General features: G+C 44.1%; 1 protein-coding gene across 3 annotated transcripts in view; it reads right to left on the bottom strand.

Annotated features, from left to right (window-relative positions):
• Positions 1–24,795, bottom strand: part of CEP170B (centrosomal protein 170B) — a 93,007-nt gene that overhangs the window by 35,569 nt on the left and 32,643 nt on the right. For all 3 annotated transcript variants that reach the window (XM_054026055.1, XM_054026052.1, XM_054026054.1), the window contains exons 5-11: positions 23,954–24,012; positions 22,165–22,303; positions 10,119–10,232; positions 8,778–9,254; positions 4,756–5,519; positions 2,749–2,937; positions 1,321–1,444 (exon numbers count right to left, since the gene is read on the bottom strand). In XM_054026055.1, the coding sequence (XP_053882030.1) occupies positions 1,321–1,444; positions 2,749–2,937; positions 4,756–5,519; positions 8,778–9,254; positions 10,119–10,232; positions 22,165–22,303; positions 23,954–24,012 (1,866 nt within the window). The remainder of the gene's footprint in view (positions 1–1,320; positions 1,445–2,748; positions 2,938–4,755; positions 5,520–8,777; positions 9,255–10,118; positions 10,233–22,164; positions 22,304–23,953; positions 24,013–24,795) is intronic.

Genomic DNA, 24,795 nt, shown 5'->3' with positions numbered 1-24,795 from the left:
GTGTAAGCACCCTTGTCACAGTTATATAAATCTAAAAGACCATACAAATATACAAGAGACCCTGAAACTATATCTTCTTCCTGCCAAAGGGAACGGGGAAAAGCTGTCAACCATGTAGCCATATGTTTGGACCAGAGATGCAACATTTTAAGAAATGTGCTAGATGATATAGCTTACTTCACTAAAGAGATGCCACTTTCCACTTGTACCGACCTTAGCAGATTGTATTCCACATCAAAGTCTCCATATAGAAATCCTCCTGTTTAAACAGGAGTAGGAATTAGAAGCCAATGATATTCTACGTGTTATTAAGGACACACTTTACTAGAAGAGTTTTATTATTTCACCCCATGTCACAGCTCAGGATTTCATATCTTCCGGCATTTTTCATTTAAATAATACCTGGCTTGTAACTTGATTGGCATTGCAAGATAAAACACCCAATTGTCCAGGAGAATTCAAGTACAATGTGCCACATTATGGAAATAATCTCTGGAACAAAACAATTGCTTTCTGCAGCCTTTTAGCTGTTGGAGCGAGGACATATGGCTCCTTATCTAGAGAGAGGGGGCATGGTTGTCTTCTGGATTACAACATTTCCTACTCTCTCTGACTCCCATTCTCAACATCAAGTCTTAGGGCCCTTTCAGTTTTTTAGCTCCCATCTCTGACATGATTCTAAGACTTCATTTTGTTTTTTCTTCTCTTGTACTTCGTTTTATGCATCAGGCTTCCTACAATCACTTCAAATACTGCTACCTAGTTCTTCCAAACCCAAGGACAGTCTGATATGCTCAGCACAGCTTGAGAATATGGGAGAAGTGCAACAAAACCACAGCTAAAGAGGGCTGGTCAGTACTAGCTTTCATTAATGTCTTGCAAAGGAAAAATTGAGGTTCTGCCTTTCCTTTTTAATGAAGTATAAACAATTCCTGATGGATGGTTATTTCCAATCCTGCCCCCTTAAGTGTTATTGTTCCCTATGCCACCTTAAGAAACATCAGGAATGTCAAGTATGGTCTTCACTTTTCTTGTTGGAGAACTTGGAGGACTCAAATGTGTACTGGGCGCCTTCATAACCCTTAACTGAAGGGATGAGGCAGCTAATCCTAAACAAAGAAAGATTTCTTTCCGAATACTTCAGTTAGAACAGACAGTAAGCTGTAAGAAAATTTAAGAGCATTTTAAGCTCTTTATGTCCATCAGAAAGCAACAAAAAGGAGCATAAGCACATCTTCCCCCCCCAACACACACACACTTTTCATGTCACTTTTAAATAACTGTCCAGCATCCTGAAGATGGCATCAGTACAGTACTTACCTGTATGGCCCTCAGATAATAATCCCTGCTGTTGACCATCACAAAGCCCTGAGTCTGTGTAGCTGTCAGCAAGACTTGCCCACCTAGAGACCCATTTCTGACCACCATGAGATGCTGGAGGCACCTATAAAAAGACAAATGGAATGTTATACAATTTTTTAACCTAAGTCTTGTCACAAAACCCCTCTGTGACACCCTGTACCCACATGACACTCTGTAACCCATGTTCACCCCTTTATATGATTATGATATATTCTGTACCAAGTATGCTTTGTGAGGCATCATTTGAAAACTCATAATCTGCTGAACATGACTGTCCTGTTAAAATGTGTATAACACTATGTGTAAAATTATGATTTTGCTATATGATTGTTACTGAAATATATTGTCGTTCTGGGTAATGCCAACAAACTCATTTTTCAGAGGCAAAGACACACTGGCAACCCCAGACAGATACCAACAAAGTCAAGTGAGTTATCACTTCCTTAAGCAGCCATTCTTCAGCAACGGGGAAGTGTAAACAAGAAATTTACATATCCTCCCAGCTACGGTACGAATCTCACGTACAGAGGAGACTGTTTGTCTACACCCCGGTAGGGCGATAATCCTCAGAGAGAGGAGGAGGATATAAAAATAAAGGACAGTGACCTCCACAGGACCCCTCTCTCCTCCTTCCATTTCTCTGCTTATGGCAGCAACAACTCTCAAAGAACGGAACAAGGGACGGAATGGTCCCAGGCTGGAAAGGGACGCAGCCTGTGAAATGTATTGCAGCTCATGGTGAGGCAAACCTTTTGCTTTTAAGCCTATTAGTCTGATAAAGTTTAGGAATTAGCTTGCGTGTTTAACCTTTTGTTTCTTTGGTAACCAAGGCTGACTTTTATGCCTTACCATTTATGATCACTTAAAATCTATCTTTCTCTAGTTAATAAACTTCTTTTATTGTTTTATCTAAACCTGTGTGTTTGATTGAAGTGTTTAAGAAATCTCTACTAGGTCAACGGGGCTGCTGCATATTCATTACCCACTGCTGGAATGACAGACTATATATGAGCTTGTACTGAACAGTACAAGACGCACATTTCTAGGGGACAAGGCTGGGATTCAGGGATACGCGGGTGTCGCCCTGTATGTAATTTATGGATGGCTGGGCATAGCATTCATGTACTCAGCTGGGAGTGACTTTACTTGCTCGGGGCTGTGTGTGAACAGAGCCCGCAGAGGTTTGCTATTCAGCAGCAAAGCAGTGTTAAAGGCATCCCAGTCTGAAGAGCTGAAGGGACACAGCAGTTCAGGTTGCACCCTAGGGAATGTCACACCCTCCCTGAGAGCCTGTTGCACACACAGACTGGTCTCCCAAAGGTGAAATTGAATCAATACATTCCCACCTAGGTAGAAAAGCACATAAGTCATCCCTGTTCCCTGTACCTGCATCTCAGCCTGGGACCCACAAGTGGGTTTTGAAGGGAATGCCTGGAGCAAAAGTGTCTTCTGACTGGTGCCATTTTCGGTGATTAGATGCTGGTGAGAGCTTGAGTCTTCCTTTTCACCTTTTATAACAGGTCTGTAGGCTGAAGATAATCTGGAAAACTCTGCAGATTCAAACACGCCAAAAACCTAAAAAAGTGTGTGGTGGGGGAGGGGAGAGATTAAAACAACGTAACCATGAAAGCCAAATCCAAAAAATGCTAATCACACTGAAACTGGGGTCCCAAATGGTCAGATACAAACCAATTTGTATATACCATGTAAGTTATTCTATTCGCCACTCTTCAAAAAATCAGGATAAGAATCAAGTCACCTGACTCCCAAACTAACCATGAGACCATCCTTCTCCTTAGTGCAAAGATCTATTAATTGGGGTATTTTTATACTGTTGCATTATGATTGTTTATATATCAGGGTCAAGGCCCCATTGAGCTTGCAATCTAGTTTAAGGGCTTATTTTTTACAGGGAAATAGCCCAGAAGCGATATAGCAGAATAGCTATTCCGCACTAGCTTTTTGTGTGGACACTCTTATTACTCTTTGGAAGCGGATTAAACTAATCCCCAAAGAGGCACTCAGTGCGGAATAAAAGTGTCCACATGGGGTGCTAGTGCAGAATAGCTCCTGTGCTGTACATTCACATCCTCACTTATTTCACACGAGCTTTCCCCTGTAGACAAGCCCTAAAACAACATGCAGCAAGTGGGTGTAACAAACCATCGGAAGGAGAGGAGGAGGAGGATGAATGTGGAGTAGCAAAGATAAGATCACATGGGTACATAGGCCAGCTAGCGCAGAGCTTCACAGCCTGACTCAATTACTTTACTTTACCCTTTGCCTACATTTCTGTTATTTTTTCCGTGCCTGTTTTACTTGAACCTCTGCCTGCTTCCTCTGTTGTTAAACCTGGAAATAGGCCGCGCTTTACAAAATAACTGTTTGTGCTTGGGGTGGTTGGTTTTTTTTTAAGTTATCATTCATTTTATATTTTTAAAATTAAAACAGATACAACCATTTCTATGACCAACCCCACCCGGACACTCCCTTCCCTACAGCAATTAGTTGCCGTCTGCCTGGACAAGTCCCCTTTAACAAAACCAAACCACCCCCAAAACTAGGAGTTGGGGATGTCACTGGGGCTCCTGAGATAGAGAAAATCTGTCCTCCGTTTCAGCTTCTTTTGGCCTGCCAGGCAGAGTATACGTGCCCCATATATTATTAACAGCAGGGCTGGAGGAGGTGGGGTAAAGGGCATGAGGCATAGTTAGATCCTGAACTTGCAAAGACTTGTGCATTCGAGCAGTCCCGTTGTGTAAAGTTACTCATTTGTACAAATCTTTGCAGAATCGACCCCTTCATAATTTTGAGCATCATGTTGCTTTTTGCTGGTACATTGGCAAGGCCATTCTTGTACCTTTCATGTAAATCCTGTTTGGACACAAAGATGTGAGTTGCGATAAGGTCCCCCTGCTCCTTTTCAGATGGGTTTTTAATGGATATTTTACAGCCATTTATGGTGCTTGTGGTGAATGTGTGATAGGATCCCCTCTGTGCCGGATCCACAGAAGACAGGAAACCCTTAGAGCTCCCATCCAGCTCACACCCTTTAGCTGAAGCCATCGCAGCTCATATTTTTGGCTCAAGGGGTACGTCTACACTGCAAGCGGCAGCGTCTCAGAGCCCAGGTCTACAGACAAGGCTACAGCGCTCAAATGGACATACATTCAGGCTCAGGGTCTGAAGCCTGGGAAGGGAGGAAAGGGGGGGCTGTTTTGGCGCTCTAGCACAAGCCCATGGGCCCGAGTCTGTAGACCTGGGCTCTGAGACTAGCTGCCGCAGGCTGCCACTTTGCAGCATAGATGAACCCTAGAGGTCCCTGGGTCAACCCCTGGTTTGTCGGCCAACCGTGATCACGTTTATAAGAGGTGTTCCCTGGAGTGATTTTACCTGATCTATCATTTTCCGAGCTTCTTCTACTTCTTTATCTTGGGACTCCGTCTCAATGGTGTATGTGCCCGTTTCACTTAAACTATCCTCCTCATCGTGCTTCCGAGCCTTGACCAATTTGGGGTCGGTAGGTGGTGCGGTGGCAGGGTCTGGTGCAGACGATATTACTACCCGGGGAGCCACTGGCATCTGCAGAGGTGCTGGCTTCTCAGCGCTGAGCTTTCCAGCTTGAGAGTTCTCCCTTAGATACTCAGCAGCAAAATCCTGAGCAATTTTAGACTTCCTCCCAATGCTGCCGTAGTTCTTTGCAGACGGCCTTGAAGCAGAGGATGACGAAGAGCTGATCCGATCTTCTGTCTTCTCTCTCTTAAAGGAGCTGGATCTCTGTGTCCCCGAGGAGTTGCTGGCTGGCTTGCCTGCCTGGGCAGCCAGATGAGGAGGTGGCACAGGGCTACCAAGCTTCTCAGCAGGCATGGCAGCTTTGCGCTTTTCCACCTTGGTTTTCGGCACAGGATCCGTGTCGCTCTGGGAGGAGTGTGCGCTGTGCGTGAAAGACTGTGACCTCTTTTTACGAGGCGTGTCATCATCAAAGAACTCGATGACGAAGGCCTGCTGGTTATGCAGCATTTCGTGGGGGTCGCGCCTGATCTGGCGCTGAAGCCTGGCTTGTTCAGCTGCATGGTCATTGCTGGTGGTCTCCTTTTCTGCTGTGGGTGCAACGGGGTCTTCAGAATCGCTTTGCGTCCCATCTTCATGTCTGTTACCTGAAAACGTTCACATGCAATTTATTCCTACACTAACATTTCACTGTAACCCTAGTAACCACCTCCCAGCACTGTCAATCCTGGATTTTTCTCTTTGTAAAGGAATAGTTCATACTGGACACGCTGCAAAAGACACCTGGTTTGATCTGGTGTTTAGAGAGAGCTGAGTGTTTGCGTCCCAGAATGATGAAAGGGTGGGAAGTAGGGGGAGGGGTAGTAGGGGGCTGGCTGATGGAGTTCCTTTTTAAATACGGCTGGGGGTTTGGTTTTGTTGTTATTGTAAAATTAATTATGTATCAGGGCATCTAAAGCTTTTTATGTGCATCTTTTTTATTATTTAAATCAAAATAAATACAGTAATTATTTTACCATTCTGTGCAATTTCACTAGTCTCAAAGATTATCTTGTTATGCATCATTTGTTGCGGAACAAAAATTACCCTGCAGAGCAGGGGAAACAAAACAAAACAAAAGCCCTGTAGATTGCATTCCATGGACTCAAACCAAGATGATGAAAGAGCAGCAGGCTGACGGAATTCATAGCTAAAGCGCCCCTGAACTTCTATTTTCTCTCCCCCTTAGGAGTTGCAGGATTTTCAGTTTTATCTAAAGGATTAAGGCCATAAAATTCCCAAAAGTTATGTATACGGCTTCCACATCATTTCTTCACCCTACTGGCAAAGGTTAACTTGGTTATTTTATGGAAGGTTCTTGCTTATTAAGCTCTGTTTTGCACCAAAAGTAGTAACATTTTTAGTACAGAATCTCTCTAACATTTAATATCTCCCCTGCCCACCCAACGTTTAACCAAGAAAGAATCCGAGGCATCCAGGCTGTGGGTGACTTGCCCAAGGACTTACAGCAAGTCATCAGGAGAACTGGGGAAAGACCTCTGTACGCTAGACCGTACACATGCGTGGTAAGAAGAGATAGAGGTTTAACACCATGCAGTTGAAAGGAAAACTGCACCTGTTTTGCAAATCTAAGTGGCCCAACCACACCGGTAAAGAGCATCATGATTTAACACTAAATCCTTAATGTAGCCTTTCAAAGATCTCACTAGCTCCTTCCTCAAGAAAAAGGCTGAGCAATTAAATGGACCTTGTATTGTGCCCTGAAGGTCAGTAATCTTGGTCTCTGTTGGATCCAAGTGAGCAGCAAGTTCTCAAGTTAAGGGCTGGGAACCCTGCTCTCAACGTTAAAATCTTGGGGCTGTGAGAAGAAGTTCCGTGGATGATTTCAGATGTTATGACAGCACAGTAAGAGACTACATCTTTCCTCTGGTGGCCAGGACCCAAACCACAGAGTATTTACATCCTGATGTCAAGACACCTGAATTGTTCCCAGAAGCAAAGAAGCAGACAGTGAAGACCTCAGAAAATGGTGTAAAATGTTCCTTGGAGCCAACAATGCTAATTAAGGAGATGGCCAACTGTAGCTTACAAGTGTTCTTCAAAGACAGCCCCACATAGGAACATATTACACAGTAAACCAATCTGGAGGTCAAAAAGGCGTGGATAAATGTTGCAAAGTTCTCATCAGAGAATCCTCTGCCTACATACAGATGGATATATACACTAACTAGGTATTTGATGAACAGGAGACAATTACGTGCATCATCCGCATATTGAAACGTCACATTATCTCACTCTCTCTCCCCTCAACCTCATGTAGACACTGAGCGGGGAGACACACACAGCTGTACAGAACACCATATGGGAAAATCCTAGGGGCAGATGAGCAAATGCCTGCCACCAGCCCCTGGCATCTCTCTGAAAAGGAAGAGCACTATTCCAGTGCATTCCCATACACTACAGCCGAGGTTCACATCCGAGACAACAAAACGCAGTCGCATAGGGTATGTCTACACTGCAGTTAGAAACTCGTGGCTGGCCCATGCCAGCTGACTCGGGCTAAGGGGCTGTTTAATCATGGTGTAGATGTTCGAGCTCGGCCTGCAGCCCGATCTCTGGGACCACCCACCTCTGAGGGTCCCAGAGCTCGGCTGCAGGCTGAGCCCGAACGTCTACAACACAATTAAACAGCCCCTTAGCCCGATCCAGCTGTGAGTGTTTAATTGCAGTATAGACATACCCCTGAAGACACCAGAGCTCCTTCGCTATACAACCTTCTCAAACACTACATACCATGGCAGATTACGTCAAAGGTAAGCAAGACTGTCAGGAGATGGTTTCTTGGACGAGGGCCTAGTGACTTCTCCTTTGAGGGAAGCTGGTATCTTGCCATCCCGTAAAGGGCCATTAACCTCAGCCATTGGTGGACCTGATAGCCCCCCTCCTTGACTTTATCAGGCAGGAGGATTACAAACTGTAGCTCCTCCGGCACTTGCAAGGCCTCCATGAGCAAACTGGTGGAAATTCACAAGATGTTGCCTTTTCCCCATTTGACAATGAACTGGCCTGATAGAGGCGGCCAAACTAGCTCAGGTCAAATAGATCGTGGGGGGAATTTTCAAAGGCACAGATGAACATTAGATGCCCGACTGCCGGTAGCAGTGGGACACCAAACTATTTTGGGCCTTTGAAAATCTTCCCCTCCTTGTCTGCAAGAGATGACAGAAAACCTCTCATGGTGACAGACTCTTCCCAAAGGCAGGTGACCTGGATTCACCTGGAACAGTTAAATAGTGTGTGGGGGCAGGGGAGGTGTTCAGATACATTTTGGTTAAGGAAAAGAAACCTCTCTCACAGCCATGGTACAGAATTTCAATAACCTCTGTCCCCACTCCTCAGACTCTGCCCCTGGAGCTCTAGCCCCCACCCCACTGTCTTGGGATTGTGACTGTCCACTGTATAGCAAGGTCAAGGGCAATTAGCTACATTTGAAAGCAAATGTCATTCCTACCATGACGGGAGGCCAAGAGAATAGATTAACTAACTTAAACCTGTTTCTAACCTGCCTTAACGGCATGAAGAAAAACTCGAACATCTGAAACTGAAACTCTGTTTGAGATGAGTATGTCTGACGATCTGCTGTGATAAAGCTGGGTGGGAACCGGGTTAGAGCATTCCACTGCCAGCATCACAAGTGGCATCCATGTTCAGCAGGTGGCTATCAGCCAGCTGAACTAGGCTTAGAAGTGTCGATAGTAATTATAAAAATACCTGTCACAGAGAAGTGGTTCTTACCCTGTGAACTTTGTGCTGAGAAAAAGGGCAACATTTCCCCCCCGCTCCTATTTATGCTGTACTTGGACGGCAAGCACACGGACTAGCCAGCATGAAAAACAACAGCTTACCTTTCAATGTCCTCACATGAACCGGAAGGTCACTCTTTGTACTGTACACATCGTCTCCTGGAGACTGCCTTCTCATCAAACTTGGGTCATTCTGAACCAGCCAATCAGCCACCTTGCTCTCCGCTGACATCATCTCTGTGTGACCCGCATCCTTACTGAAAGGTCTTCTCTGTCTGAGTGAAAACTTAGTTACATGATCTTTTATCTTTATTTTACCAGGGGTACAGTCATCAAATTCAATGGTAAAAGAGGCATGGCTTTGCACAACTGGTGGCACCACGGCATCGATGTCCTTCGTTGGGATTTCATGGACCTGTGTTTCAGGAGATTTTGCCGGCTGTTGGAATTCCTTCGTTGGGATTTCAAAATAACTAGGTTCTCTTCTGAATGCATACACAGACTGTTCCTGGGAGTCTCGATAAGCAATAACATTACCATTGATCTCCCCTTCATGCTGGGATATCTCCTTCGTTCTTTCTACAGATACAAAAATATGGAAGAACACACCTTACAGGCACCACATCAATGTTAGATTAAAAGCCTAAATTACTATACATGGTAACTGTATAGTTTGATTGTTTGTATACCACCCTCATCGCTGTAGAACCTGAGAACCTCAATAAGCAACGTGACTAACATCTGTTATGTGGGGTTTGTTCTCTCTCTCCCCAGAAGAAGAATTGTGTCAGCAGTGCAACGTTTATTTGGGTAGTTTTTTTGTTTTATTTTGGGAGGTTGTTGGGTTGGCTCCCCCTGAATTTGTAGGTTGCTCTGTGTTTATGTTAGAGAAGGCAGGATGATGAAGTGGACCTTGAACATGGAGCAGAAAGTGGTGGCGTTTGGGGTGGTCCTTAGGTTCCTGTGCAACTTCATCCCACAGTTAATAACTACAGCCAAGTTTATTCTTCATTGTAATTTCTTAAGCCCTGATCCTGCATGACCACATCAGCCTTTACTTAACTTTAGACACACGAGTGATTTCCATAGGACTACCTATGAATATGAAGCTAGGATCAGAATTGATTTCATAATGTATTAGTGTCCTCCATGGTGTTAACAGAAATCAAGCAGGCCCGTTGGGGTGGTGTTCTTGGTATTTATTTATTTGGATTTAAAAGCGTATTACCAAAGCAACTTTCACTATTTATCATTTCACACAATGTCAAGCAAACACACATTATTTTATTTCCCCTTATTCCCATTTTGTTTTGAACAAAAATATTACAACTGAATGCAAATTTAAAGAGTACACGGAATTTTAGTCACTAGAATTCTGAAGGAGAGTGTTGTGCAGCAGGAAATAAAAAGAATCAGTTTTCCCCAAAAGACCATCTCCATTACCTGAATAATGTTCTTCTTGCCTTCTGTCTTCCTGCCTTTCTAGTTTGTTATTTGCATCATCTTCTCCCCACCATGAAGGCTGACCATACAGGGGTGTGCGATAAGGAGCTGTCTCTGGGAAGGGAAAGCAAGGAGTTACCATGACTGCAAATATCAGTGGGCGTTGGCTATCAGATTCATAAAGGCAACAGAGTACAGTCTGCTAATAGGGAGGTGCAAGTGGACTGACGGACTCTCAATGGACTTTCTTATACTCAAGCAATTTTCCAGCATTTCACTACAAAATATTGTTGGCTCAAACTGCCAGTGTCTCCTCCCAATTTAGTTCAGACCCCAAGTTTTGGTGGGTGAGGGGAGCAGGGTGAAAGAAAGAAAGAAGGGGCAAAAAAAAAGGAGAGAAATTGCAATGAAGACTGTCTGTTTTCTTTTGGATTTTAAGTATGCCCTGCTGTGCTGCAAACCCAAACGGTAGCATTATATTATTGCCGAGAAACCAAAGAGTGACCCTACCATAATTCATTGTCCCAGCTGAGCAAAACGCAAAAAGCAAAATAAATGTGAAAAAAAGTGAAATTTAAATTCTTCCAGACATGGACGTCTTAAAGGAGGATTTAACTGTGTCTCTTTAAACTTACAGTTCCCAATCCTGCAGTTCTATTGGATGCAAACCTCCAGGTGAAAATCATGGGAGCTTTGTCCTTGATGGATTGCAGAACTGGACTCAGTATGGAAATACAAAGTAGTAAAGGTGAAGGGAGGTATAAATAAGAGGAAGTCTGCTGTAAAAGCCAAATCCTGCCTACAACCCCAATCCTGAATAACACCAACGGGCTGGCAATCTGTTATGGTGATTTTTCACTGCAGAGTTAAGTGAGCTGCATTCAAGTTACTTCTCTTGCATTAGCTCAGCATGAGAGAGAGCAGCCACGCTGCGAAACGACGCTCACGCTGCTGCAAGGTCCTGCATCTACGCCGGTGCTACCAGCGCACATCTCACGGTTCCTAGTGCTGGGACACGCTGAGCCTCATTACAAATCCTTTCTCAGTGTCCCGTGGGAGACTCTCTCTCCTCGCTAGGCACATGGGTGGAAGTGGTGTTAGCTCTTGACATGTAAACCAGTTTCGGCTGGGCACGCTCCAGATTTCGGTCAGCGACCTTCATTCCAACCCATGGCAAGCAGGGATCCTACCCTGAGCAATGACCTGTGCTGAATGTTGGTGCTGATCCGAACCACGCAATGTTTATATTGGAAAGAAGAGACTAATACAGCGCAGGGATGGGAAGAAATCCTTTGCCCCATTACTTCCCCAAGACTAGAGCGAGAGGCAGTAGATCCTCTGTGTGGCCACCATGCTATCTTCAGCCCACAAAGCCACAGAAAGTAACCAAAGGCAACTTAGGCCTGGTCTACACTTAGGGGTGGATTGATCTAAGATACGCAACTTCAGCTACGAGACTAGCGTAGCTGAAGTCGACACATCTTAGATCGACTTAGATTGACTTGCTTCGCATCCTTGCGGCGCGGGATCAATGGCTGCCGCTCCCCCGTCGACTCCGCTTCCACCTCTTGCCCTGGTGGAGTTCTGGAGTCGACAGGGAGTGCGTTCGGGGATCGATCTATTGCGTCTAGACGAGACGCAATACATCGATCCCCAATAGATCGATCACTACCCGCTGATCCAGCAGGTAGTGTAGACATACCCTCAGACGCATTATGGGCTGAGCACACTATACACCAAACTTCATTCCCTCACTCACTATCCAATGAAAAGCTGGATTAGCATTTATGAATTACAGAAGATGACTCTCAGGTTGATACATAAGGATGAATTTCAGGTTGATACATAAATATTGTCATGAGCAAATCTGCACAACCTTGTTATGAGCCTGCAGAATGATTAATTGCCTCTATAACCACGGCCCCATTGCACTGGCCATCTGCCCTCCTGCCACACACATGCACACGCAAAAGAGAGAGATGGTCCCTGCCCCAAAGAGTGAAAGAAACCTAGAGTTCTAGAGTTGCTGGATAACACCATGTAATCCATATGGTGCAAAGTACAACTCACACAACTCATACAGTTGCTTGGTAGCCACTTAGCCTTGATCCTGCAGTAACCTCTACTCAGGCAGACGTCTCCTGTACTGGGATTCAATGAAGCGCTATGCGATTTCAGGGATTCACTCAAACAGATCTCAGTGCAACGTCAGGTCTTTGTTATGAGAAAATGATGGCTAATGGAACTGATCAAAAAGTTTCATTCAAAAACACTGTCCCCATGAAATCTGGTCACATGGGGAAAAAACTCAAACATTTGCATGAACATAACCAGACTTTCTAGAAATGTTCTATATCCCCCGCCCCCACGGAAAACGGTTACCATTTATTGTTTATCACTCGTTTTCTGGAAGGTGTCTTGGCAATGCCAGTTTTGATTGGTCAGCTGAATCACATGGTGCGAATTCCCCACGAAAGTTAATTAAGATCAGGGTCCTAGGATGGGTCCTAGGTATTCAGGGCATTTCTTCACATATGTTTGTAAAACTTTTAACTGATCCTGATTAGGGCCTCTGGATGCTACTGTAATGTAAAGAGTAAAGATTATAACCCACCCCCACCCCAGCTTGCCTGAGACAAGGTTTTCTTTGCTTATTTAAAGAGGCAAGTAAAATAGCTTTCATTTGTCATTCTCAGCATGGTGGGGACCAAGAGTGGATGGCACACTTCGGCTAGCAGATGTTCATACCTATTTCGCAAGCATGCATATCTGTACTCTTGAGCCCCTCATACCTATGCATTAGATGCCTCCAGCAATGGCAGCTATCAGCATGTCCATTATTGGACCTATTTTAAATCCTGACTTCTTCTATGGCATCATATTCAAGTTACGGCTGCCTAGACAGCGGTTACTTGACTTGTGCTTTAAAACCACACACTGAGCTGTTGAAAAGAATCGTCAGACTGCCCCTGCACCGATCTATCTTGCCAGCTTAGTGTGGAAAGGGTGGAAATTAGTTCTTATTGCCATGGCAGCAATAGGATATACAGTTAAAAAGTATGTCTGAAGGAAGAGTTAACCCCTCCCCCAAACCGAACAACCACCGCTTGGAATATTTTAGAAGAAATCCGATTGAGAAACTAATAAATCCGGAATGCTGGCTTTGAAAATGACAGTCCAAATATAGTAATTTTGTTTTAAAAATACAGCATTTACTGACCACAGGCCCTTCCCAAGGGCTTTTCTTCATGTATGGAAATTATAAACAGATTGTCTCTCATAGGACTACAGATCAAGTGAGGTTGAAAACTTACTTTATGTACTTTCACCGCACAGCGTTTAAAAGAAAGCTACAGTCACAGTGCTCCTGTGGCCTTTTAAAATTCAAAGGAGGAAGATTTCTCATCATGAATAAATTGTAATTGCTAAGCGATAGGTATCACAAATAGGGACTGGCAAACCATTTCAAAAAGGAGTAAGAACTGACCAAAACCTTTAAGAACATAAGAACGGCCATACTGGGTTAGACCAGGGGTCTATGTAGCTCAGTAACCTGTCTTCCGACAGTAGCTGATGCCAGGTGCTTCGGAGGAAATGAACAGAACAGGTAATCATCAAGTGATCCATCCTGTGTTGCCCATTCTGGCAAACAGAGGCTAGGGACACTTCAGAGCATAGTTTTCAATCTCTGCCCATCCTGGCTAATAGCCATTGATGGACCTATCTTCCAAGAACTTATCTAGTTATTTTTTGAACCCGGTTATAAGTCTTGGCCTTCACAACATTCTCCGGCAAAGAGTTTCACAAGTTGATTGTGCGCTGTGTGAAGAAATATTTCCTTTTGTTTGTTTTAAACCTGTTGCCTATTAATTTCATTTGGTGACCCCTAGTTCTTGTGTGATGAGAAGGAGTAAATAACACTTTCTTATTTACTTAGTCCACACCAGTCATGATTTTATAGACCTCTATCATATCCCCCTTAGTTGTCTCTTAGTTCTGACAGAATTGCAGGGTCTCAATGTGTGGATGAGACAATGTTGTATGGAGCAGGGGTTCGGATTTATTATGAACTGGGGAACCTTTTGAGAAAGAGGGAGCCTATACAGGAAGGATGGGCTCCAGCCAAACCAAAATGGAACCGGATTTCTATCACACAAAAATTAAAAAGGTCATACAGCAGTTTTTAAACTAAGGGCTGGGGGAAGGCCGACAGGTGAAGAGGAGCATGTGGTTCGGACAGGGACATCCCATAGGGGAGGATTTGGTTGAAACTATAGTAAAGAACAGAATTATCGGACACATCGATTAACATGATCTGTTGGGGAAGGGTCAATGTGGCTTTTGTAAAGAGAAATCATGCCTCACCAATCTACTAGAATTCTTTGACGGGTGAACAAGTATATGGACAAGGGGGATCCAGTGAATATAGAGTGATGTGCTGGCTGCCGCTTCCCGCAGCCCCCATTGGCCTGGCACGGGAAACTGTGGCCAGTGGGAGCTGCGATCGGCCTAACCTGTGGACACTGCAGGTAAACAAACCGGCCCAGCCCGCCACCGATTTCCCTGATGGGCCGCGTGCCAAAGATTGCTGATCCCTGTTCTAAACTATATTTCACTGGATTTAATACTTGGTCTTGTCACGCATGCTTAACCTGGGCCATTTCAGAAAGCCTTTGACAGAGTCCCTCACAAAAGGCTCTTAAGGAAATTAAGCAGTCATGGGATAAGAGGGAAGGTCCTCTCATGGATCAGTAACTGGTTAAAAGACAGGAAGCAAAGGGTAGGAATAAAGGGTCAGTTTTTAAACTGGAGAGAGATAAAATAGTGGTGTCCCCCATGGGTCTGTACAAGGACAAGTACTGTTCAACATATTCATATATGATCCGGAAAAAGATGTAAACAGTGAGATGGCAAAATTTGCAGAGGATACAAAACTACTCAAGGTAGTTAAGTCCAAAGCAGACTGCAGAGAGTTACAAAGGGATCTCACAAAACTGAGGGACCGGGCAACAAAATGGAAGATGAAATTCAATGTTGATAAATGCAAAGGGGGGAGGGATAGCTCAGTGGTTTGAGCATTGGCCTGCTAAACCCAGGGTTGTGAGTTCAATCCTTGAGGGGGCCACTGAGGGATCTGGGGCAAAATCAGTAGTTGGTCCTGCTAGTGAAGGCAGGGGGCTGGACTTGATGACCTTTCAAGGTCCCTTCCAGTTCTAGGAGATAGGATATCTCCAATAATTTATTTATTTATAAAGTAATGCACATTGGAAAACATAATCCCAACTATATATACAAAATGATGGGGTCTAATTTATCTGTTAACACTCAAGAAAGGGATCTAAGAGTCACTCTGGATAGTTCTCTGAAAACATCCACTCAATGTGCAGTGGCAGTCAAAAAAGCTGAAAGAATGTTAGGAACCATGAGGAAAGGGATAGATAATAAGACAGAAAATATCATCGTGCCACTGTTTTCATGGTATGCTCACATCTTGAATACCGTGTGCAGTTCTGGTTGCCCCATCTCAAAAAAGATACATTAGAATTGGAAAAGGTACAGAGCAGGGCAACAAAAATGATTAAGGGTATGGAACAGCTTGCATGTTAGGAGAGATTAAAAAGCCTGGGACTTTTCAGTTTGGAAAAGAGATGGCTTTTAAGGGGGGGATATGATAGATATCTGAATAGTGTGGAGAAAGTGACTAGGGAAGTGTTATTTACTCTTTCACATAACACAAAAATCAGGGGTCACCCAATGAAATGAATAGGCAGCAGGTTTAAAACAAACAAAAGGAAGTACTTCTTCACATAACACACAGTCAACTGTGGAACTCACTGCCAGGAGATGTGAAGGCCAAAACTATAAGAGGGTTCAAAAAAGAATTAGATAAGTTCCTGGAGGATAGGTCCATCAATAGCTATTAGTCAAGGTGGTCAGGAATGCAACCCCACGTTCTGAGAGTCACTAAACCTCCAATCGCCAGAAGCTGGGCATGGATGATAGAGGATGGATCACTTGATGATTGCCTGTTCGGTTCATTCCCTCTGAAGCAGCTGGCATTGGCCACTGTCGTAAGAGAGGATACGAGGCTAGATGGACCATTGGTCTGATCCAGTATGGCCGTTCATATGTATCTGTGAAGACAGAATGAAAAGTGGGGGGAAAAAGCCAAAAAACAAAACAAAAATTGACTAGCGGGATCCTCAGCCCCTCTTTCCAGCTGCTTTATGCTGCTCCAGCAGCCCTAGAGGGGCAGCTGGGTATTCCCCTTGGGTAGGGAATCCACAGCTAGAAGGGGAGGGGGAGGTGACTGCATTTCTCTCTTTTGATGTCTGGCTAAAATATTGTAGGAACCATTAACTTTCCATCACATTTTAGCTTCTAAATTAAACCCGATTTTAAATAAGCAATTATATTACGTGAGTGGAGCTTGCTAACTTTCAACTCTAACCCAAAGGGCCAGATCCACAGCTGATGTAAATCTGCATAGATCCACTGACTTCAGCAGAGCTACGCTGGTTTACACCAACTGAGGATCTGGCCCCAAAAGGAGAATTTCTTACATTCTGTGGGGAATTATGGATTATAAGATTTTGCCCGCCCTATTATACACACCAACCACCTTAGACATAAGTCGCCTTAAATCCACAGCTTTTCGGCTTTTTTTCCCCACAGGGCTGTTGGGAAATGCACAGAAACATGGGAACTGCCCAAACTGCTGGTGCCATGAGGAGCATAAATGAAAAATAACTACTCAGTCATTTAAATCATATACAGTCAGTCTAATTGATAGCAGCTCATTACCACCCCTCCCAATGTCATGCCAATCTGTCCAGATGATGCCAATTCGTTCAAACATATTTCTTGGTTCAGAAATTCAGGCAGAAAGTCTGAAAACTATTCTTGTAGATGACAGAACTAGATACATGTTGAATTATTGGTGACAGTGGCATACAGAGAAGGCTACTGATGTGCATGTGTTCTGTTCAGCAATTTACTCCTGTAATGGGGGGACGAGTAGTCTTTTCCAGAAAGTGATAAGGCAACAAGGGTTGGGACCAAAAATGCAGTCCACCTGAACAAGGCAAAAAAGAAACAATGCATTAATGAGGCCACTCTGACAGCTTCCCGGGAGAAAGCTCTCACATTACACAGGCAGGGTTCCATTTCTTTGATAATATAACTGATGGGGTTCCTGGCAGCCTCCTGGTTTAGTGCCAAAGGCTGGAACTTACCCAGTAGCTCAAATAAGGTTAAAATTACAAAGGGAAAAGAGACAATAATGGTAAATTCCTTTGCTGACGAGAGCATACCCAGTTTTTGAAGCTTCCTATTCACAACCAAAGCATCAGAAATCTACACTGCCTCAATCAAGCTTTTTTTGATTAATTATTAAGAGCACAACTGCCATCTTCAGAAGATGTAGTATAGCAGGTTCATTAAGGAGTAGGCCTTGCGTGGGAGGGAGAGGGAAAAGAACCAATGTTAATATTTTAAGTCAAGTAATTCCTAAAACCTCTATCATTTTTTCTAATAGTAGACTACAATTTAGCTGGGGGGAAAAACTAAAGAAATCTTTGGCAATTTTTATCTGTACGTTTTTTTTTTTTAAGTCAGGTAAACCTATACCATGGTCTCTTGTAACTGATGTGAGTATACATTAATATTGGAGGTTTTTGCATTGCAATGGCCAAACTTATTTGTATCAATTATTTAGTCGGTATTTGATGTGTTGTAGGTTCCCCAAACCGGATCAGATGAGATATAGATAGTTGCATATCTAAGATGGCGGTTTCGCCTATCCTCTAATGCAACTGTTACCATGACCTCAGGGTGAAAGTAGCCAAAGGGCTAAACCCACCACTACACAAGCAGCAACAGTTCCCACTGACTCCACATGAGCTGCACCAGCTTGCTCCAGTGACGGATTTGGCCCCAAGACTTGAAAGCTGCCCATTTCATTTACAGTACGCCACAATTTAACTACACAGAACTGTTAGAAGCAAGCACACCAGCAAATCAGTTACAAATGTTATAGTTCCTCATCTTCAATAGTAGGTTTAAACTTTTATCAATATTATTATCTGTATTACGGTAGCACCTTGAGACCCAGTAGAGATCAGAGCCCTATTGTTCTAGGCGCTGTTCAAACAGGGGATAAGAGACAGCCCCTTTCCCGAAGAGCTTCCAATCTAGACAGAGAAGACAGACACAAAGGAAGTATTATCCCCATTTTACAGATGGGAAATGGAGGCCCAAATGACTAGTCCAGGGGAACTCTGTGGCAGAGGCAGAAACTGAAACCAGATCTCCGGAGTCCCAATCTAGTGCCTCAAGCACAAGACCTTCTGTCCTCTCCAGCACACAGCAGTATAGTTAACCAATGGTCACTTGTATGCAGACCGTTTCACAAAATTCAAAGGAAATTAAAAATCATGGCCCTGTTTCCAAAGGTTCCAATTTCAAATGGGAGCTCTGGGCATGCCACGCTTCTGAAAATCAAGCCATCAGTGCTTATTTTGATCTGCCAACACTGTAAGGTTTGGGATACTAAAGGAATTAAAAAAACAATGCACCACACTGTTTTTAAGCTACAACAATAGTGTGTTCAAATAGCAACACTCTAGACTCCACAAGGATTGCAGGGTGCTGATGTACACATCACCCCTTGTATAGCCAATCTATAATTATGCACAGAGACCACAGGAGTTGTCATGTCAAAACCTACCTATGGTCCATCTAGCCCAATATGCCATGGCCAATGGCAAGGGCTCCAGAGACAGTCTTCAAACTGCATAATGCAAAGTAATTGTGCAACACCATCTACGTGGGGAGTTATGTCTCCCTAATCCAGCCAGGGATCAGCTTATCCCATAAAGCATGAGAACTAATACTGCTTATTTTTAACACTAGCTAGTCAACCTGTGGCCGCTTTTCTTATTCATTAGACTTTCTAATCCTCAATTAATTTAAGCTACTTGCCTCAATAACATCCTATCGGAGCAAGCTCCAACGGTTGATTATATGTTGCACTTTAAAGGCAATACACTTAAAAAAGGCACAAGGATTCATTTTTTAATAGTAGAAAGATTTATTGGGTATTATGGGAAAGAATAAACAGAAAAGCACAGCTGAGACCCCTGTTTTCAATGTCATCCCCCATTCCTAACCCGCTCTAGCATTTTTTTTAACCCTCCCCTCCTATAAAAGCCCTGCCTCTTTGCTCCCTTTCCTCCCAGTGGAACTATAATATAGATTTTTAAAGGCCATTGTCACCACAGATCATGCTTTAATTTGCTACAAGCAAATTACTAAATACCTACAGGCTTAGCAGAACGGCTCTCTCTCTCCAAAGCCTCTTTCCCACCGCCACTAAGTAAGCCCACTTGCTGGAAAGACATTAATGGCAGTAAGAACGTGATGATTTTAAACCAACCCTCCAAAAACGCAGAGCAAAACTGCATGTCTAACTGAAGACAAAGTGAATGAGTCAAACTCTGATGCAGGCTAAGTATGAGCTCTGCTAGTTCATCTTCCAAAGGGTGGGGGGCCTGATCCAAAGCCCATCGAGCTCCTTCCATTGACTTCGGTGGGCTGTGGGTGAGGTCCACTGGGTCCCATCCTGCGAAGTGCTGAGTGCCTCCTTCGAACTACTCAGCACCCTCAACTCCCACTTCCTTCAATGGGTTTAGCAGCAGCTCAGCACTTTGCAGATGACACTCAGCCTCTTGCCAGCCTGGACACTGAGCAGTGGGAGCGAGCAACACAATCCTTAAAATTCACCCCTCCTAGGCAATCTGAATCGTTATGGATTCGCCTAAGTTTTGTTCCTGCAAGTGAAAACTAAATATGGGTTAGCGAGAGTTACACACCGGGAAAGTAGGTCACCGTGCTCGAGGTATCGCATTAGATGCTGCGTTTGCAGATATTTCCAAATATAACTGCCTACCTTCCATGGGTTCAATCGGAAAACCATACAAAAAAGCCCTGCATACTTTGCAAGGTGACAAGTGATCAAAAGAACCAAAGTAGGAAAGCGCCTGCATACTCCCTGCCAAGATGGCAGCCAGTAAGTGACAAATGTAAATTAACTACATTTGGAGCTTACAAACTGGATATTTGCAACTCGTTTCAAGAATCTGGCTCATGTCACACTAGGGCTAGACAGTTTTCCCCAAGGCCGAGATAAAAAGTTCACCTCCTTTCACCCTCCTCTGTGTCACAGCTAATCACAGCCAAGCCCATCCCTCTAACTGAGCGCTTGTGAACAATTCTTGAGGAGGCAAGGCGGAATGTGCCATGTCTGCTGAATGTGCCATGTCTGCTGTATTCACTACAAATCAGAGTGACACACGGACACATGCAAAGCGCCAGGGAAAAGGTTTCTGCAGGGCAGAGAATGAGTCAGGAGCAGGAACGTATGTGTACTTTCACACACACAGCAAGAGTGAAGAAGAGGGGAAAATACAGAGGAGAAATGCTATGCTGCTTTAATACACTCTCCCAGCTTAGTGGGATTTTCACAAGGGCAATACACAATATGGAAGATTAAGGTCAACACATTCATTCTGGCGAGGACTAGTGACAGATCCACCCAAGTATCTAAATAGACAGATGCTTCTACAAAGATTTTGTACCAAATCCACACACCCCTCTCCTGCAACCCAGGCACAGACTCTCCTCCCTTAACCACACAATGCTCCCCCAGCCCCTCCCCTCTTGCCACCTACCTCTCCTTCCTTTGCAGGTCTACGGGGCCCATTCAGTATGTCCGACAGCCTCTCTGCTAGGTCACAGGTTATTGCTTACTTCAACTTTCCTGGCACTTTGGGGCTTCTAGAATGCATGGCAGGCAACAAGCCACCAGAGTGCATTACACTGATCATTGCTCATCTCACACCTCTGAAGCTCCAAAGGTAAGCAATGCACTTCGGGCACCACTAAAGGGGATGCATCACAAGTCTGATGAACGTAAAGTAAATGGAGAGAGGCCGCTATGTCTGTTAACACCATAGGGGTAGGGAAGAAGCAGGAGGCATCTTGGTTGGGATTAGACACGAAGAAGAAGAGCACAGAGGTGGGGTGGGCAGGAACAACAGACAAAGGGAGTGGGGGAGAAGGTATTAGAAGGGGCTCAGCTGAACTGAAACGGTTCACTATGATCCTTATTTCAGAGTGGTAGCCGTGTTAGTCTGTATCAGCAAAAAGAACAAGGAGTACTTGTGGCACCTTAGAGACTAACAAATTTATTTCGGCATAAGCTTTCGTAGGCTAAAACCCACTTCATCGGATGCATGCAGAGGAAAATACAATAGGACGATATATATGCACAGAGAACATGAAAAAATGGGTGTGCCATACCAACTCTAACGAGACTAATCAATAAATAATAATAATAGCCAACCTTAATTGATTAGTCTCGTTAGAGTTGGTATGGCAACACCCATTTTTTTCTATGTTCTCTGTGCCTTTGTTAGTCTCTAAGGTGCCACAAGTACTCCTCATTCATTATGGTCCTTATGTTTCCTGCAGCAATCCACCCATCCCGAAATACAACAGAGGTCAATCCCCCCATGACGTTAGGAAGTGCAGTTACTTAAGACCACAAATGGCTTTTGCAGTGAATTCAATACTGCCGCCATCCCCTGCACGTTGGCGCGCATCCACGGAAGCCTTGCATTTTCCAAGCTGAGTCACTCGCACCATTCGTGCGCCAGTTCCCGGGTAAGAAATTAAAAATAAACTAGACAGGTGCCAAGAATTAGCCAGACCTGCTCTGTCCACATCCCACTGCAAATACCATTGCAATAGCACAGCTCTCTTGTAATGTCAGACTGGCAAATTTCTCCTGAAGACTGCATCAGAGAAAGCCAAGCTCATTGTCTGAAACAAGAATACTTAAATGAGAAGTTTAGAAAGAGGACCTCTGTAATTGCTTCTAAAAGTAGCCTGCATTACTGGAGTTCTATTCTGAATCAGCAAAGAAATCAAGATGCATTGTAAGTGACTGTTTTGAACCTTGACTAACTGGTTTCTGAGCAAGTACCTGTAATTGCTTTCTTCTCTCCTCTCTCCAGTTTTGCTTGCGGGGATTCGGTATAACCACCATGTTCCACCGGCTGCTCCACCCTTTTCATCACGGTGCCCTTGAAACTCATCTGAAGTTGGCTAGTATACTTTTCGTGCTGCAGACAGAGAAGCAAAAACGTGGACAAGGCTATGCGGTGCCATACAACAGGCAATGAAAAGAGCAAACTATCTCCCCATGTGATCATATAAGAACAAATATCGTGGCTGTGCTCAAGACAGGGCCGGCTCCAGGCACCAGCTTAACAAGCAGGTGCTTGGGGCGGCCACGGAAGAGGGGTGGCACCTGCGGCAATTCGGGGGCGGCAGGTCCCTCAACTCCCTCTAGGAGCGAAGGACCTGCCGCTGAACTGCCGCCGCCAATTGCGGGTTTTTTTTTTTCTTTTTTTCCAATTGCCGCCGCCGATCGCGGCTTTTTTTTTTTTTTTGCTTGGGGCGGCAGAAATGCTGGAGCCGACCCTGGCTCGAGAACAAGAATAAAAGACATGCCTGAACAAAGGCTATGGAGTTATATAAATACCAGCCGAGAAGCTTTCAAATACCTCATTTAGAAGGATATTAAGTGACATTGCCCCAAGAAACATCTCATTAGGAGACGCTTTAAAAAAAATAACCAAAGGACAGTTGGAATGAACGCACCTCCCATTCAGGATTCAAATACTGAACCCCCTCACGGCTCTTTAGTCTCACAACAGCATGATGAAGTCTTCCAAACCCATCCTTTTATCTACCTTCTCTTAAGGCTTCAGTGACACCTCAACATATTTTATCATTAATTGTCTCACATCTGGACAGAAGGCTCGGAGGGCTATATTGCATAAAGTTAGGTTCCCCTTAAAGCTGGGCAGTGTTCAATGATCTAATTGGATCTACAGGAAAGGGTGTTTCCATAAAAATCAGGTCTGAGTAAGTTCAATGAATGATTCATCCAGTCCTACCCTCCTACACAAGTAGACTTAAATATGGAACCTGGGGTGTGAGACTGTAACTGTCAATTGAAGGTTGACATTTGGTATTGGTATTTCTTGTTCTAAATGCTGTGTAGCGTTGCTGTGAGCTGTGAAACGCCTATGGCATTCCTCCCCAGAGGGGACTGACTTTCTGTCATGGGTGAAGTGAGTCTGGTATGTTTTGTATCTGATCCCACAGCTCATGCTTAGGGGAGCCATTTTACTGAAGCAAGTGAAACCGCTCTATAAGGAAAGTCATAAGGAAGATCTAGGATCTTTGGAGAGAAATAGAGGCTATTGAAATTGAGATTGTTACTGAAAGTAAATTGAGCAAATATTGGCTCACTGGAGGAAGCATTAAGGGGCTGACATAAGCCACAGCACCCAAAGAAAGGTCACCCTTCATTGCTTAATTTCTAGGAGGACATTTCTAGGAGGACTGAAGAAAAGCTGAATGTGCTGAGAGTTCTATACACTAAAGCTTTAGTGCCCTTTGTTTAGCGGGCAGTCATGAAATCATAAATAATTTCAGTTAGATGCTAGTGTTGGGAAAGGACAGAGTAGATCTGGGCTAGCTGGGAGATGCATCTATCCTCAAGGTGAGGTCCTCCCAAGCACATATTGAAGGGAAACCTTAAGTTGTGGTTTTTTTCCCCACAATTCATTATCAAAGTTGTCACCGGTGTGCTGAAAAATGTAGGATGTTGTTTAAGAACATGCTGTAGGGTTTTGCTGTTTAATGCTGTCATCGCTTCACAAGTACCAGTATCTCCATACAAAAATAACATACGTGCTTACCTTTAATGCTTCCTCGGGTACTTTGTGTTGAATCTGTTCCAAGACATACATGTTAGAATGTATGGCGCTTGTTAAGGAAGCAGGGAAGGAATTAAATACGCAGTGATACTGTAACTGAAACAGATGTGATTATACAACTGGAAAAGCCTAAAAGGAAAAAATTGATGAAGAAACTGAAAGCAGTCGTCACTCTACCAGAACTAAACAGCTCAATATAATTATTGCCTTAAAACAACAGTGTGTATATTTTGCAACATATATATCAATTTCTATAGGCTATTTTTAGCCTTTAGGCACAGCACTGTGTGATACACAGCTGGACTGGACCAGGGGGAGCCGTGGGAAGGAATTCAGAGCCATGACTGTCCACTCACAGATCTCCTGCCCTTCCCCCTCAATGCCCAAGCCATAACTGGAATAGTCCTATGTGGTTGTGCAAGAGGAGGATGGGTAGCTTTAGTTCCCTGCATAGCCACATAGGACCACGGCACAATCCTGCTCTGCACTAACAAGTTTTTGGTCAGTATTAGCTTCTTGTGTGGAGAGTAACTCGGGGGGTGAATTGCTATAACCTCTCAAAAAGGGCAATATTCATGTGTTTGGGCTCAGATAGTTTCTGCTGCACAGAAAATGTATAAAGGAAACTTTCAGTAATGTTGTCAAAAGCAGCCCTATAAAGATTACACAGAGCAGAGGGGGAAAAAGAACAGGGTGGGAAATGTTAAACTAAAAATAGACACAAGTGGCATGAACATAGTAGGGAAACCTCACGAGCCTGTGAGTGCCACTCTCAATGGAAAAAGAGCTGCACGCCCTTATGCAACAGAGCTCAGCTGACTCAT

The sequence above is a fragment of the Malaclemys terrapin genome, chromosome 4 (assembly GCF_027887155.1).
Source record: "Malaclemys terrapin pileata isolate rMalTer1 chromosome 4, rMalTer1.hap1, whole genome shotgun sequence".
NCBI lineage: Eukaryota > Metazoa > Chordata > Testudines > Emydidae > Malaclemys > Malaclemys terrapin.
This window is presented reverse-complemented; position numbering and strand designations above follow the sequence as displayed.